The sequence below is a fragment of the Lutra lutra genome, chromosome 7 (genome assembly GCF_902655055.1).
Source record: "Lutra lutra chromosome 7, mLutLut1.2, whole genome shotgun sequence".
In the NCBI taxonomy this organism is placed as follows: domain Eukaryota; kingdom Metazoa; phylum Chordata; class Mammalia; order Carnivora; family Mustelidae; genus Lutra; species Lutra lutra.
In genome coordinates, this window is record NC_062284.1 from 129379782 (window position 1) to 129396482 (window position 16701).

The window sequence follows — 16701 nt, forward strand, 5'->3', positions numbered from 1 at the left end:
TCTAAAGCTGCAGGGGCCCTCCCAGCAAGTCCTGCTCCCTAGCTGCTAGAGCATGAAGTACACAACGGACCTTCCGTCCCGGGTACAAGCCCCCACACGATCAGTCAAGGCCATTCTTACAAACTGGGACAACCACAGGACCCGCCTCTGGAATAAGTTCCCTGGTTTCGGGTCCCTGCCACGCGCAGCTGAAAGGGGGCAAGATGGGGGATGGAGGCATCCTCACTACCCACCTCCCCACATCTTGAGGAAAATGGGAAGCATTTATTTGGGCTATTTATCTTGTTTTGTGCAAGATCTACTTGACACTTAGCAGCTCCTGTAATTTTTTTCCCTTTAATATTTTATAGGTGAGTATCTTCCCCACCCACCCCACCCCTGCTGACTATCTAGGAATTAACTACGTGTGGAGAGACAGATCTTTTCTAAAAGCCTGTAGTGCTTTTTTTTTGTGATTGATTAGACATGATGACAATTACCAGAATCAACAGGCTCCAAGTTATCAACAGTAAATTCTGATACCTCCCCCAGCAGCCACCCTCACCTCAACCTTTGCACCGCTCTATTCTGAGCCAACCAAGTGTTACTGTTACTACAGAGTTCATTTACTCTATTTATGTATTGGGAGAATAAATGAGCTGTGCTGTGTGTTTGCCTTCTTCAGATAGGGGTATCAATCCACAGCCACTAGACGATCTGAACCCTGCAGAAAGAACTATTATTAAAATATACATGTTGTATTTAGCTATTAAAAAATTGACTGCCTATACTCTGCTCTAAAAAATGCCTCTGGAGACCTGACTCACACACAGACACACACAGACACACACACACCAAGAGAGAGAAGACAAATCGCACACATATACAGCATAGAGATTCTTCCAGCAGAAAAGTGCTGATCCAGACCTGCCCAGAGGAAATGAGTTCTTTTTAAACACAAAAAATGCAATCAGGGGTAATCAGCAAGTTAACAACACACTTGCAAACACCCTAGTCCCTAGAAAGGAAGAATGCCAGCTTTCAATGCAAGTTCTGAGGACAGAACATATCCTTTGGGTGAATGAGAAAAACAAGTGATCATGTCAGCGTCTTCAGGAAGAACTTTCTCCAAAGCCAAGAAGCTTTGGAACAGCAGTCAGCTCCAGAAGGCACCTGCTTATAAGAAGTGCTTCCATAACCACATTCCCAAAGTGGCTTTGTGGGTTGGGGTTGCCTCGGCTGCTCTTCCCCAACCGCTTTTCCACTGGGCCCCGTGGGGGAAAAAAGAAGCCAAAAAAAGGAGGCATGCGTGTCTTGAATCTCCCTCTCCTGTAGCCCACCCACAGGAAGGGAGACGTGATGCTCAGGGCAGCCCAGCCAGGGAAAGCAGCCACAGAGGCCTGGGGAGGCTTTTCCAGTCACCCCTACGTGACCTACAAAGGGGCCTCCAACAAGACCCCTCAAGGTGTCCTAGACTCCAGCATGTGCCATCTGGAAAATAAAATTCGCTTTGATTTAAAAAAAAAATTTTTAACAATTGTGGCTAAAGTTCATATCAGTTACACCCTCTTTAGGCTGGGTGGGCTATGGTGGGATGGTTTCAGGAACCCCTGTAGACACTATTTTTTATTACAAGCCACAAGACAGGGGACTCATCAGAAGGAAGAAACCCTGGGATCAGTGCTGAGACACTCATCTGGCCCCACCTACCCGACCTCCCTTGTCCTATTGCTTCTCAGTCTTGGCTGCACACTAGAATCACCTGGGGAGTTTAAAAATATACAGATGCTTGGATCCCACACCTCACCCCCTACCCCACACCAAATTCTGATTGAACAGGTCCATAGGGTGGCCTGAGAGTTTTTAACTCCCTTAAGTGATCTTAGTATGTGTCGCCAAGGTTGAGAACCACTGTTCCGCCCTACACCATCCCACCACCTCCATGGAGAGACCAGCGTGGGATGGCAATACATTTCTAGAGAAATCCAGGGATTAATTCCAAAAGAACAGTTGTAAATTGAACTTTACCTCTTCCTCATTCCAAACCCCAGCACACACACCCATGTGGTTAGTTCTCACGCTCTTTGTCATTTCAACGCTCCCTCCTGCTCAAAGCTGGGCCTTCAGTGAGTCCCAGAGTCCAAGAATCTGGATTTTTAAGTGTTTGTCAAAGTAGAGTCTGGACCACTTCCTCCCATAGGTAATCCCAAACAGTCAAAATTCATTGAATGAGGTGAGGGCAGTCTAAGTCTTTGGGTTTGAGTCCCCTCTCCCTGGGAAGCTGTAGTTGAACTTGGGGGGCTCTCCAAGGCTACGCTGAGTATCGCCAGCTCCCTCCTGTGTTTGGCTGGACAAGGGTCCTGTCGGTCTCCATGTTTTCCTATACCATTCTCAGTACACGGAGATGCAAAGGGAGGACAGGAAAGAAGAACGTGATATGAAAAAGCCTGCTGCTAGAAAGAGGTCTTGAGTAGGCCCATCCCCAGTTGCCTCATCTACCCTCCAGACACTTCCCTCAAAGACTGTGGGAGGAGGAGCAAGTGGAAGGGCTGGGATGATAGCGGGCCAAGCATGGCCTGGAATCCATCCGCCCTCATTCTCCTTTGCATGGGCATTCTTCCTCCTGGGGTTTAAGGAGATGATGAGGAGTTTCCCATCCATCCCAAGGGTCCAACTCTCAAGGGATCAGGAAGGACAAAGATAGCTACTTTGCCCATTTCTCTTGGATTTCTTGCTCTGCACTGACCCTGCTAAGCTGCACATCAGTGGAAGGAGCTGAGCTGGGCTCATATCCTGCAGTCTACACCAACTAGTCCTTTGAGTAAAGAGCCCATGATTGAGCAGCTGGGATCCTCTTCCTGATGAGATTTGATGGGTTTTCCATTGAGAGCAATCAAAGGATTTCTAACCCCTCCTCAAGGAAAGGGACCCAATTATCTAACATGTAACTAAAGATGGCCTTCAACAGCAGCGTTGGTTTCTACCATGGGTCTTGGCCCTCACCCAACCTGGAGGGTGGGTGTCTAACAAGAGAGGGCTAGGGAAGAAGGTCTTACCTTCTGAGCACAGCTTGCCTCCATAGCCGGTGGTGGAACAGTCACAGGTGGGGTGGCCATCCAAGAGAAAGCAGATCCCGCCATTTTCACAGGGACGCTCACCGCAGGGTCCCTCGGCATCCAACTGGACACCCTGGCTCCCCAGAAGCCGAGGCTCTGAGTTGCCATACTTGAGATCCAGGATTAATCCTCTGAAGCCGGGCATGGCCTGTACTCCATCCAGGGTCAGGGCAGAAGGTCGAATGTCGGCGGGGACTCCGCCCAGGAACAAGTCACTGACCACATCCATGTAGGGCCGCTGAGGCTGCAGCTCGCCCGCCTGGCCCTCGCCGTCGAGCACCAGCACCGTGCGCAGGCGGTCGCGGCTCACCATCAGGAAGTGCCAGCTGCTGTCGTTCACCTGCCTGTTGGACAGCACAGCGGTCTCTGCACAGTCCATGCTGAAGCGGAGCTGCACGCGGCCGTCCACCAGGGAAAGGCAGAGGAAGTCACAGACGCCACCGTCATCCAGGTAAAGGAGCAGCCCTGTGGACACGTTGGTCTTGAACTGGAAGCTCAGGTCACTGCGCGTGCTGGCATCCCAGCGGAGGTAGCGGGCCCACTGGTTGGGGAGGCCCATGAACTCGAGGCCCAGGCAGAGCCCCAGCAGCGACCCCAGCAGGACGCTCACCTTCAGGGTGAAGAAAACCGAGTTTGCGGTGAAGCTCATCGTGGCTGCCAGGATAAGGCCGGAGGAGCTGCCGGGCAGGGAACAGCCCTCAGGGGACGATCCCCCCTCCTTGGCAGCGGAAGGGAGAGAGGAAGAGGAGATGGGCCGGGCCGGTGCGGGGCACAGAGAGCACACAAGAGGATGGAGGCCCACACGCACTAATACCCAGAGGGTAAGGAAGAAGGACCGTGAGCAAGACGGCCCCAGATGGGCACACAAGCAGGAAATTCAACAACGAGGCAGAGGGGAAGGCCGGGCAGCAGAAGAGGAGGAAAGTCAGGTGGGGAGGTGGGAGACCAGAGTGAGGAGCCCAGTGTCCTCCAAGAAAAGATCTCAGCTATCCATGTGGATCCGGAGGCCTTGATTCGAGGAGGAGAAGGTACTCGGTGGGTGGAAGGCTTCAGCAACGCGCTCCTCCCAGCGGACCCCCGAACACCCCAGCCAGGGAGGCCGGGGAGAGGGCTGGGCTGGGGCTGCCGTGATGGAGGAGGTGTGAGCGGTGGTGAGGTGAGCCGGGTGAAAGGCGGAAACAGGCCAAGGACCAGCCCTGAAGTTTTACCTCCTAGCAGCAGGGGGCTGCAGGGAGCGGGGCCACCCAAAGCTGAGGGCTCAGGCAGGGCAGGGCCCAGGGCAGAGCCGAAGCAGGTTCAGGCTTCATGGTGCAGGCCAGAGGCAGTCCTGCCCATTACCTGCCTCTCAGGACTCCAGGAACACACCTGCAGGGAGAAGGGGGGTAGGCAGAGAGAAGAAAAAGATCAGGGCGGTGTCAGGAAAACACTGCACCTTATTTCACAAATATTGATGAACTGCCGACCAGGAGCCAGGCTGTTCTAGTGATTGCCATAGTGCCTGGTGCTTAAAATAGGAGAGAGGGCTCAGGTTCTCGCCGAGGTGTAGCAGAACCCTGAGCTCAGTGCCTAACGATGCGCGCGGTTTTTCCATATGCAAAAATAGTATAAAACTCCCAAAGCCGTATCAGCACATTTTTACAGTATCCATATCAGAGGGTCACATAGCTAAAATTTATTTTTAAGGTAAGTGCTAACACTTTATACACTCAAGCACAGACACATAATTTTAACTATTTACTGGTTAAGAGGCACGAAATGACAGTGATTTCTTTTAGATTTTTCTTTTTCAATTTGACAATCCAATGCCTGGGTGTAGGCGGCCTAAGACAGATTTCCACCTTTAAGTTTTTGAAAGAAATATTTATAAAAATCAGCAGAAATAAATTAGAAAGTGAGTAATGAGCAAAACAACTCTCATCTCTTAATACATGTTGGTGAAAAGTTCTTACAGGAAAAAAAAACAACTGTGTTTCGAGACTTAAAAAAAGCTATGCCTGAATCCTAGTTCTTTTATTTGGAACTTCTGAGCCAACTTCTTAATGTATTTGAGCTTCTATTCCCTCCTCAGTAAAGCAGAGGAAAGAAATGTCTTTCTAAGGTTGGAGAGAGGTTATAATGAGATCAGGTATGGGAAGATCCTAGCATGAGACTATATACATGGTAGGTGATCGGTAAATATTACATTCTTTAATTTCTTATTTCCAGACTGAAAGGGATGGGAAGGGGTGCCTGGGTGGCTCAGTGGGTTAAAGCTTCTGCTTTCAGCTCAGGTCATGATCCCAGGGTCCTGGGATAGAGATGTACATCGGGCTCTCTGCTCAGCGGAGAGCCTGCTTCCTCCTCTCTCTCTCTCTCTCTGCCTGCCTCTCTGCCTACTTGTGATCTCTGTCTGTCAAATAAATTTTAAAAAATCTTTTTAAAAAGGGGGGGGATGGGAAGAAAAATCCTTGTGTGTCTATGCATGAGGGAGGGCATGGTTGTCTGTGGGGGAGGGGCAGGACATAAAACCACAAGTACTTTTTTAACAACTACAAAAACTGCAGAATGACCAACCAATGAGGAAGAGCTAGAACCTAGAACATATTACATATATTTTATACTGGTTGGAAATGCACCAACACCCAGTCAAAGTCAAGTGGGTGATCAAGTGTTGACTCTAGCAGACTCTGGCCCACCCAGCCAAGCAGAGACTTCTTTGGTCACATAAGAGCAAGGGTATAATTTCCGAGAGCTGTAAAAGTAGCTGCTTATTAATTGACTCATTTAATAATTCACCATAGTCTCTATTAGACCATCACTGTCCACTATTTTTATGATGACCATGTTAGCAAACCTTCCCAGCTTTGAAGAGGAAAATGTTCCTTAACAGGAACAAACACCTATTCCCACTGAACAAACAAACCAAATCAGTAAGAGGTTGATCAAATCCAGCATAAGGAAAGACTTTCTTCTAGAAAAGGTTTTATCCAAGTAGTGATTCCCAAAGTGTGGCATGCGTACCTCCCATAGTGCCAAAGTCACGTCCTTGGAACGCAGACACAGCAGTGTGGCGTTGCCCAAACATGTGGACTTTGTCAGAGCCAACTGTTAAAACTTCAGAAATGTGTGGTTAAGGTCACTTTGGTAGAATGAAATCAACCGGGCTAGGAGTATTTACACCATGGAAATAGTCAAACACCACAAATCTGACTCTTTGAGAAAGTGAGATTTAAGGAAAACCTTGAAAGAGAGTGAGGGAATTAGCCATGGGAAGAATGTTCCAGAAGAAACAGCACAAAGTCCTTGCGACTGAAGCAGGCTAGAATATGTGAAGACAGGCAAGGCCCAGGCTCAGATGGCCAAAGCCAATGGGGCCCTCTGTGGGAAGAAAGGACACAAAGATGGAAGGTCTCATATTATGGATGAGCAGGCACATGGGAAATGCTTGAAACTTCCAGACTGGTCTATACTATCTATCAACTTACCTCTGAGCCTCTGAAAGTCACTTATTTGTCTGGATAAATTAAATGAGTTGTTCAGCTCAATAGGTTTATTAAGCTCTGATTCATTCCAGACACTGCTCTTTCAAACCAGAATAAGAAACCATCCTTGCCCTCAAGGCCATCAAAAAATAGTGGGGTCAAGTGTGCTTCAGAAACACAAAGCACAGTGGTGAAGAGCCTCGGCTCTAGAAGCTTGACAGGGAACTCCCTGTGGGCAGGGTATGCTTCACCACAGTTCCTGCCACAGGGCCTTGACATGGAGTGGGAGCTCAGGAAACATGTGTAAAGAATGCAAAGTGAAAACAGAAGCAGAAGAACATCCCCATGGATCCTCTGACTTCTGACTTCTATTCCATGCAGTGGCCTCCACACCACCCCACTGTACACAACGACTGCCATCTTGAGCCATCTGGATGCCAAACTCACATGACTCCAAAAGGCAAAGCAGCACATGCCTAGTAAGCAGAGGAAACTTATGAATGAAGATTTAAGCATCCCAGGAACACTGCCTTCCAAGGAGGATCATGGGAATTTTCCCAGCCTGTTCTGGGGTGACGGCTCCATCCTGCCTGCTGAGTCTCTCACATCAGATTCACAGTCTTTCCCTCCAGCCCAGACCAACACTGGAGATACCAACATTCTTCTGCCTGCATCGACAGGAATGGAAAAGGCTGGCTGAAGAAAACCAAGTTTTCTTTCCCGCAGGGGCCAGGCAGCATCTGATTTCAGGACTGGTAACATCAGAATTGGGTCTATCTAGGCTTGACACCCTATGGTCTGCCCTTCCATTGTTTTCTTGGACTGTGGACATTCCCATGGCCTCTGAGAAACACCAATAAAGCCAAAAGCTAAAGATGACCTTACAATGACCAGCACAGGCCTCAAGCTGACTGCCCCAGCATACGTTCTTCAGCCTTCTCTAGCCTTCTAGAAGAGCTACACAAGGCTCAAGAAATGGGAAAATGGGAGCAGAGAGCCCTCTCCACCCAGTGAGCCAGCTTCCCCCCTCTCTTGAGCCATAGGATGGCCCAGGCAGCTGTAGGTATGCGGGCGGTTTGCCCCGGAACCTGCATGGAAGGCCTGGGCTTGTGCAGAAACGCAGACGCTCATCTGTTATGTGGGAATCTCGCAGGAAAGTGAGTGACATTATCTAATTGCCAGCTAATTTATATAATTATCAAATGGCACACTTTTTATGTGGGGTTAACATCTTTGCAAATGTCTCACAATCCGGCTGCTTAGGAGGCAGGGGGGCCCCTCTCACGACTCTGACACACAGGCTATTTGCCATAGGCCTGGTTTGGAAGGGCTGCCATGTGTCCTTCCACCTGCTCCCTCCAGTTCCTCAACTCCCTGGAGACAGGCTCAGGAGAAAGAGGAGCCTGTGTCTAGAACCAGGAGGGGTGTATGAAGGCACGATGACGACTGTCCCCATGCCCAACCGCTTGCTGGTATATCACGGTCCCCAGATTGGGCATGCCATTTTTCCTGTTAGAAATTCTCATTAGCTTCCCTCTTAATCCCTTCACCAGAACCAGAAAATCCATCTAACGGGTCTCCGTTGGTTCTCCTCACTCCCCCCTTTACCACACTCCTCACTTAACTTTGAAGCTAAAATGATTTTTCACCACCAGTCCCAGTCCTGGTCATTCAGTCGGGCTCTATCCCAATCTCAGATCCTGCAACCCAATGTAGCCAATTAGAACATTCCAATCTCCTGCCATGTTGATTACTTGAGGAATCAGCCTGTCACCCAAACGGAGTCACATTAGAGTGAAACCTGGGACTTTTGCTGGAATTATTGAAAGGTCCCCTCTTCTCACCATGCTGTCAGACTATTAGAATGAAGCCCAGAGTTGACAACAGAAACCAAAATGACCTTATCTAGGAATAAAGACAACAAAGGAAAAAACAGAGCCAAGAGATGGCTAAAGACAGACTTCTAGTGATAATTTAGCACCTAGATGCAAACAGGCCTGAAGCCCAATGTCCAATAGATCCTGGGATTTCTGTTATAAGAACCACATATATATATATATATATATATATATATATATATATATATTTTTTTTTTTTTTTTTTTTTTTTTTTTTTTTTTTTTTTTTGCTAGTTTGAATTGGGTCACTAAACCTTTAAGCTCATGGTCATTGACATAGTGACAGGAGCTTTCATTTCATATGGCCACCCATACCTGTCAGGACTTCCTGGGACCAGAGACACACATCAGATGGCTCACCCCCACTACCAGTGCCCACACTCCCACTCATCCATGTCTTTGGGTGAAGGCATAGGATGCAGGCATACCCTACCCTAGATTTTTGTGGGGAGAGGGGAGGGGAATGCAGGCTTGTTTCTGTACAAAAGCCTGGGAGATTCACTAAGTCAACTAAAATGTGCCCCACCTGATACTACACAATTAGGGCAGCCTTCACACACTCGGTCCTCTTTACCTTAATACCACAGTAAAGACTCTAGAGCAGGCAGTGAGGGAGGGGGAGGCATGACTTCTCTCCAAGACATGAAAGCAGTTTAGGGTAATGATATACATTATCATGGGCCCTGCCATCAGGCAGACCTAGATTTAAACCCAGACTGATTATTACAACTATTCAGCCTGGGGCAGCTCTCTAAGCCTATGTTTGTTCATTAAAAAAAAAAAAAATGATAATACCTATCTCATAGGGTAGTTTTGAATTTTATTAAATTTTTAAAAGTATAGAGGTACAACTACTTCTGGAAAATTATGCGATGGGAGCTACTAAAAACTGAGTATTTTTACCCCATGACTCTACAACTCCCTTCCTATGGATACACCAACAGAGATGCTTACATATGTCCAACCAAAGACATGCATGACAGTGTTTATAACAATGCTATTCACAGTAGCCAAAACCTAGAAAATAACCAAATGCCCATCTGCAGTAGAATGGATAAATCAGTTGTAGTCTAGTCATGCAAAATGCTGCAGGGCAGTGAGAATGACTGGTCTTCGTCTCTAGACAACAGTATGGCTGAATCTCACAGCAGGGGACACACTGAATGTGTTCTATTTATATAAGGTACAAAAAGAGGTAAAATTACTCGATGCTGTTAAATGCCAGCATAGTGGTTACTCTTGGGGAAGTTGCTGACTAGAAGAAGGCAAAGAGGTAAAGGAGTTCTATTTCTGGATCTGGGTGATGTTGCACGTTGGGTTCAGTTTGTAAAAACACACTGAGCATAACGTATGTACTTTTATATATATGTATATATATACATATATATATATATGTATATATATACATATATATATATATATGTATATATATATGTTATTCTCCAAGTCAAAGCCAATCTCTTTCCTGGGAAACTATGGGCAAACATCCACCAGGTCTTCCAACAGTGAACCCACTGTCCTTTTCTCCTCCCAGTCTGGGCTGTACCTCAGTTCCCTGTTTCACGATTTCTTCATGTCCAAGAATACCACCCGCCTATTCTCTCTTCTTCCCCTGAAATGTGGGGAGCTGCATCTAGTCTTAAAGGTGCCTTTACCACCAAGCTTACCCCGCCCTCTGTGTGCAGGCCCCACCCCTCCTGGAAAGGGAAGGGAGATAAGGAAAGCCTCCGAAGACCTCAACTCCAGTCTATCAAATGGGCCTCTGGAGAAGGGTGTTAAAACCTTACATTGTGCTGAAAGATGGACAGGGATGTGGAGAGAAGAGAATTTTTTTAAAGCCTTGAGCTATAATACCTTTTTGAAAAAACTCAATTTTCCATAAAAACTAAGAAGTAGTCATTTCAGACTAACCTAAATTCCTTTTCTGTCAAGAATACTGATCTATTATAGTAAAGACACGCAGGCGTTACAATACCTATGGACTTTGGCCAATCTTTTCAAGAAGTTTCTCATGCTAGGAGGACTGGAAGGTGGACAGAACAAAAAAGATGTGTCACTGGCAGAATAACAGCCTTCAGAGAGGGTGAGCAGCTTCTGGTGTGAGGTCAGGCCTTGCCCCATTGCTCACATTCAGTAAGAGTTTGGGTGGGACCGGTCATGTTTGGGGGTAACCCAACACGGGCAGTGAGCATCCCAGAAGATGCTGCGGAATCTCAAGAGGTCACGTGGGCTTCAATAGCCTGCATCTGGTAGGACGAACTTTGATGGAGATAAATGTAAAGCTATACAGCCCGATCCTTCAAAGTAAACCAGCCATAAACATGGAAGGTATAATTTGTAACCGTGAACTAGAACTGAGGAATCAGTACCTGTGCTCTGTGACTGCCGGATAAACAAACTCAATTTTGGATCACATGAATTAAAATATAACCTAGAGGAAAAGGGAGATGATCATTTGTGTCCATTTGATCATGAGATTTTTATTCTGAACCCCACTCTTTGAAAGAGGTGTAGGTAAGCTGGTAGGTAGAAAATTGAAGGGAAGTCTTTTTGTTAACTTTTTTTTTTTTTAAGTCATAGGTCACCCATAGCATAGAGAGAAAGATTTTAAAAAAATAAATAACTCAAACCCTACAAGGCACTTCCATGCTAGTAGAAAGGAAACATAAGAGCCTAGATCATAAAGGGAGGTAGATCAAAGCTGAGGGGCAGGCTCTATCGAGTATGGACTCAGAATGGCAGTAGTCCATCCCTAGGGTCCAAATAGAACACTTGTGCTTGGGTAAATGCCCCTTTCACAAAAGTCAAAAGCATGAGCTCTGGAGCCTGAATTCCTGGGTTCAAATCCCAGACTCACTGCTTGCTGCCTGTTTGACCCTGAGCAAGTCACCTGCAGTCTATGTGCCTCAGTTGCCTCATCTGTAAAATGTCAACGATCACAATGAGTTGCCAGAGTAAGGCCCCACTGGAAGGTAAAGCCCTTAGAACAGTGCTCAGCATGGGTCAGTACCAGTAAACATTAGCCACCACCGCTGCTGCTGCTGTTCCCGTGGTCCTTGACGTTCACACTTCAACCTAGCAGCATGGCTGATGTTGGTACCTCTCACCTGGCCTGCTCAGACAGAATAGGCTGGGTGGTAGAAGGACAGCTTTCAGAATCCATCCCAATGACAGAGATAATGTTAAGAGTCATACCTGAGTCTCTTGAAATGGGAAACCTTTGGAGGTACCAGGGTGTTTAGTCTTATGGGGGCAACCCAGCAGTAGCATGAGCAGCACCTTCTGGGGTCTGAAGCGTTCCTACATTAAAAGAGGGATCCCAGGGGCGCCTGGGTGGCTCAGTGGGTTAAGCCGCTGCCTTCGGCTCAGGTCATGATCCCAGGTCCTGGGTTCGAGCCCCACATCGGGCTTTCTGCTCAGCGGGAAGCCTGCTTCCTCCTCTCTCTCTCTGCCTGCCTCCCTGCCTACTTGTGATTTCTCTCTGTCAAATAAATAAAATCTTTAAAAAAAAAAAAAAAAAGAGGGATCCCAAGGGTTCTCTATGTCCCTCAAAGAGAGGATTCTGCCTAGTGAATAAAGTTGAGGAAGAGTATTTGAGTCTTTGTTTTACACACAGACCACCTCAAGATGACGTGGGCTTCCATGTCATTGGAGATATTCCAGAAGAGGCTGGACAGCCTTTGGAGTTATATGTCTAGGGCTCCACAGCTGTGCATGTCGTACAATAGAAGAAGAGGAGAAAACTGGCCTGCTGAAGTCAGTGAAGAGTTCTCAGAGAAGGGGAACTTAGTGGAAACTTGAAGGATAAGTAGAGCATAGGCAACTGGGAAGGAGAAGTCTGGTGCGGGGTTGGGGGGAGGGGAGGCAGGAGACCATTGGACTGGGGCATCAGAACCAGGCTCTGTCTTTCCAATAACTATTGGCCAAATGAACTTATGCAAAAGTATTACCCATCCCATTTTAGTTCTTCTCTTGTATATCAGAACAATGAACACCTTCCAGGATGTTGTGAACATCAGAGGAGGTAAAGGACTGCAGAGTGTAAGGTAATAATCATGCCTTCTTACCATGCCTTGACAAGTCTCTGAGGTTCATAGCAAAAGCAATCCATGGCTTTAATCTCTTCCCTGTCCACCACTTCTACTCCATCCCCAGGGGACCTCTGAGTTGTCTTGTAGGCAAAATGCAACAATAATCTCTTGCCCACACATTGCAGAATTCGGGCCTTGCAAGATGCCAACAGCTTAGCTTCCCCAGCATCTCTGGTGCAGCCAGGAACCCAAGAAGCTGTGGTCATTCACAATTCAGACTCCTCCCATCTCCCATCCAGCAGGCCTCCCCAGCCCAGAATTCTAAGCCACGGGTTGGGAAGCCATCTGGCTGCGGGGAGAGTTAATAATTTATAATGGAGATAATCACCCTTCAAGATTCCCGCCCCTTGGGACCATTAAAAAGGATTCAATTGAGAGTCAGTGAGTTCCTTACATGAGGGGACAGGGAGAAGGAGGGAGGGGAGGGTTGGAGGTGGGGAGGAATTGAGGAGGAGAAAGGGAGGGGGAAATCAACTAGATGTTTAGCCGATCTGCCCCCCTAAAGGAGGTAGGGGAAGAGGGAAATTATTCAGTCCAAGAAGACAATCTTATCCAGCTTTCACAGCACCAGCCCAGCAAGAGTGCAATTTACCAGTCCGTTCTCCTAGCCAACTCTCTCTATACAAAGGGGAAAAAATCAAACACATGCAAGAGATGGGGAGAGAGATACAGACAAGAGAAAATAAGCCTGCCCAGCAATCATGTCTGGGGCTGCTGGGATGACTCTCTTTTCTCTTTCCAGGGCACAGTAAGGCCCCCACTGTGCTAATTATTCCCATTACTTGACAAATTCTCCATTAACAAAGCAAGTAGTGCCAGAGCTGACAGGGGGATGTGCAGAGGCTCCGGACAGACTAGAGCTGTTCAGACCCAGACCAGACAGCCCCCACCTTCACCATGGGGCAAACGTGGAGCACAGCCCCATCTGTGGGGTTCACCCAAGATGTACAGAGCATGCTTCTTCCAGTGTCACACAATAGTTGAGGATGGGAAACATGAGCGCAGGAAGTAGGGACAGTGCCCAGGAATGTCATCTCCAGTAAGGGCCCTTGGTGAGGGCCAAGCCTGGAAGTCTGGGGCAAGCTAAGGGCAGCCTCTGGGAAGGGAGGAGAGCTGATTGGTGTGTTCAGGACCAAGGACAATGGCCACTGGGTGCTCCCATGATTTTGGAAACCCACTGGAAAGGCTGTTCCACAGTTCTGGCTCCACATGCATCTTATACCAGCAGAACTCCTATCACTCTTAGACTGTGCAAGGCATACTCCAAGTATGTTATACCTGAAATCACTTAATTCCTGCAGAAACTGAAGAAGTGTACCTGTTATTATCCCTGTTTTATAGATGAGTGAACTGAGATCTCCAAGAGATTAAATAATTTTCCTGAAGTCATGCAGTTCATAAGGGGCAGATCTAGGTCTGGCTACAAGTCCATGCCACAGCCCCATCTAATTTACCACATCCCCTTCTCCATCCTTTGGTTCCCCAGGGTTCGCTGGTTCTTTGGCAGAAAACTCCAGGCTTGGCCCTATGACCTGAGATCTCATAGGCTACTTTGATCAATTCAGCTCTACCAGTATGTGTTTCTCTCCTAGAACCTGTACCAGCCTCCTACACAGTGTTCCTGCCTTGTCCTTGCCTCTTACAGGATATCTTCTGCACAGCAGTCACAGTGACCTCTAAAATAGAAGTCATTGCTTCATCATTCAAAAGTCTCCAATGATTTGTCTACATACTCTGAATGAAATCCGAAGTCCTCCCTGTCAATACAGTCAATGATACTGTAACAGTGTTGTGTGGTGACAGATGGGGACTACACTTGTGGTGAGCATAGCATTATGTTTAAACTTGTCGAATCACTATGCTGTACACCTGAAATGTGTAAAACATTTATAACATAATGTAGTATCATGTGTCAGTTACACCCAAATAAAAAAATTTTTAGAAAGATAAGTCCTCCCTGTCTTCCCCCCAGCTATCTCTCCAAACTCATCCATTACTTCTCACTGGGCCCTAGACACACAATTCAATCTCGGAGCCTTTGTTTTTTGCTATTCCCACTGCCCAGAATGCCCTTTCCCAACCCCTCTCATGTTTTATTCCTTCTCTGCACCCCAGACCTCCACTCTAGTGCTTCCTCTATCTAAACTAGGTTTAGATAGATTTAAACTAGAGGGAATAATAAAAAAATAAAATAGCTTTGGGGGTACTGGTTAGTACTCTTCAGTCTTCTCCCCTTCTGCACTTTCTCAGAGAACTGTCCCTCCACATCTTTCCATCCTACCTGTTCCCAAGGAACTGAGAAGAGGAGGTGCAGGTACCATCACCAAACGACCAGCCCTTAGCTCCTACCTTTACTCAAGAAGTCACTGCCTGAGAGAGAGAGGCAGCTAGAGGACAGGGCTTTAAACCCCATTGATGGGCAGACAGTACACCATGACTCAATGAGCCCACCTGTTGCAACACCCCCAGATTCCCACTGACCACTGCCCCCACTTCTACAGGGTACAAATTGTTCCAACCCTCATACTCTGTCCTGCAGAAAGGGGGAAACACACGAGGCAGAAAGAGAAGAAAGGAAGGCTTGGGGTGGTAGGAGAAAACACGGGAAGGGGATAGTCTTGGGACCCTCCCTGAACAGGGCAAGTATTAACAGCTCAGGAGCTTTGAAGGTGGGTATGGTGCCTGGCACAGAGTAAGCTATAGATGAATGTTTGTTGACTAGACTAAGGGGAGGAAGCAGGTGGAAGTTTGGAGAATTCAAAGGAGAAATCTGTGGGTCAGACAATTGGCAGACTGGCTCTAGATCTCTATCCTGGCAGTGTAACAGATAAAACCACTCACACACCCACCCAGAGAGAAAGAATATCATAGCTTGAGATGATCATAGAGACCTGGTTCAAATCTCTCATTCTGTAGGTGAGGAAGGAAGGACTCCAGGGACAGTCAAGCAAGATTCTAAGTTCATACAATTGGGCAGTGGCAGAAATGGCACTAGGGCTCAAGTACTGGGAATTTTTGACCAGAGATACTTCCATGAGAACAACAACTTTCCTAACTTAGGCCACCAAATCCCTTATGTCTTCTGGAAGGAAGGAAGGAAGAAAGGGAGGGAGGGAGAAAAGGAGGGAGAAAGGAAGGGAGGGAGGGAGAAGAAGACAGAGAGGGAGGAAGGAAGAAAGAGTATACCAAACCCCAAAATATGACAGTTAGAAGCAGAGATGCTCTGTAGAAGTAGAAGGTGAAATCTTGCCTCCAGGACTCCACCTTGGCTTGCACAATGGTCCTCAAGATTTTTTCATAAAAAATTCTAAAGTCCTAAAAAACACAGTTTCAAAACATCGGTACTGCACCAGCTTCAACATGTAAGAGAATATCCCTAAAATCTCCTAAAACCTTCCCCTCAAGAACACAAAAGAACTGTCATTTATATAAGTCCTTCTTAAACAGAGGTACCGTTGCATTCATACTCACTTGGGACTGAGTCTCATAACTTTGGCATAACAGAGATCCAACCATTAGTAAATATTCATGCAAGGAACACAGTCCTTGAGTTTACCCCCCCACTCCCCACATGAAATAGGGCTGTTCATCTCTTGTCTTAAGCCTCTCTCCAGTAAATTTCTGGGGCATCCTTACCCCCCAGGTTCTGGTGGTCTAGAATTTGGTTAAGAGCCAGACTCTGGAGTCAGACAGAACAGGATTCTTATCCTAGATCCACCATAGTGGAGCTATGTAACCTATGGCAATTACATAATCACTCTGAACCTTTATAAAGTGTTCTCCTTGAAAAAGGAGAACTTTCCTGGGGCGCCTGGGTGGCTCAGTGGGTTGAGGCCTCTGCCTTCGGCTCAGGTCATGATCTCAGGGTCCTGGGATCGAGCCCCACATCAAGCTCTCTACTCAGCAAGGAGCCTGCTTCCCTCTCTCTCTCTGCCTGCCTCTCTGCCTACTTGTGCTCTCTGTCAAATAAATAAATAAAATCTTAAAAAATAAATAAATAAAAAGGAGAACTTTCCTAATTTGGCTATTGTAAATAATGCTGCCCTAAACACAGGGGTGCAGGGATCCCTTGAATTAGTGTTTTTGTATTTGGGACAACACATCGGTCTCATTATCTGGGGATCTTTTAGGTAAGGAAGGTAAATACATGAATCCTT

The 16701-nt window shown here is 47.0% G+C and overlaps 1 protein-coding gene across 27 annotated transcripts in view; it reads right to left on the reverse strand.

The window, feature by feature from the left end:
* The window catches only part of NRXN3 (neurexin 3), a 1668422-nt gene that overhangs the window by 1514034 nt on the left and 137687 nt on the right, over positions 1 to 16701 (reverse strand). For all 27 annotated transcript variants that reach the window (XM_047738119.1, XM_047738148.1, XM_047738133.1 and 24 more), the window contains one exon: positions 3036 to 4460. In XM_047738119.1, the coding sequence (XP_047594075.1) occupies positions 3036 to 3744 (709 nt within the window). In that variant the 5' untranslated portion in view covers positions 3745 to 4460. The remainder of the gene's footprint in view (positions 1 to 3035; positions 4461 to 16701) is intronic.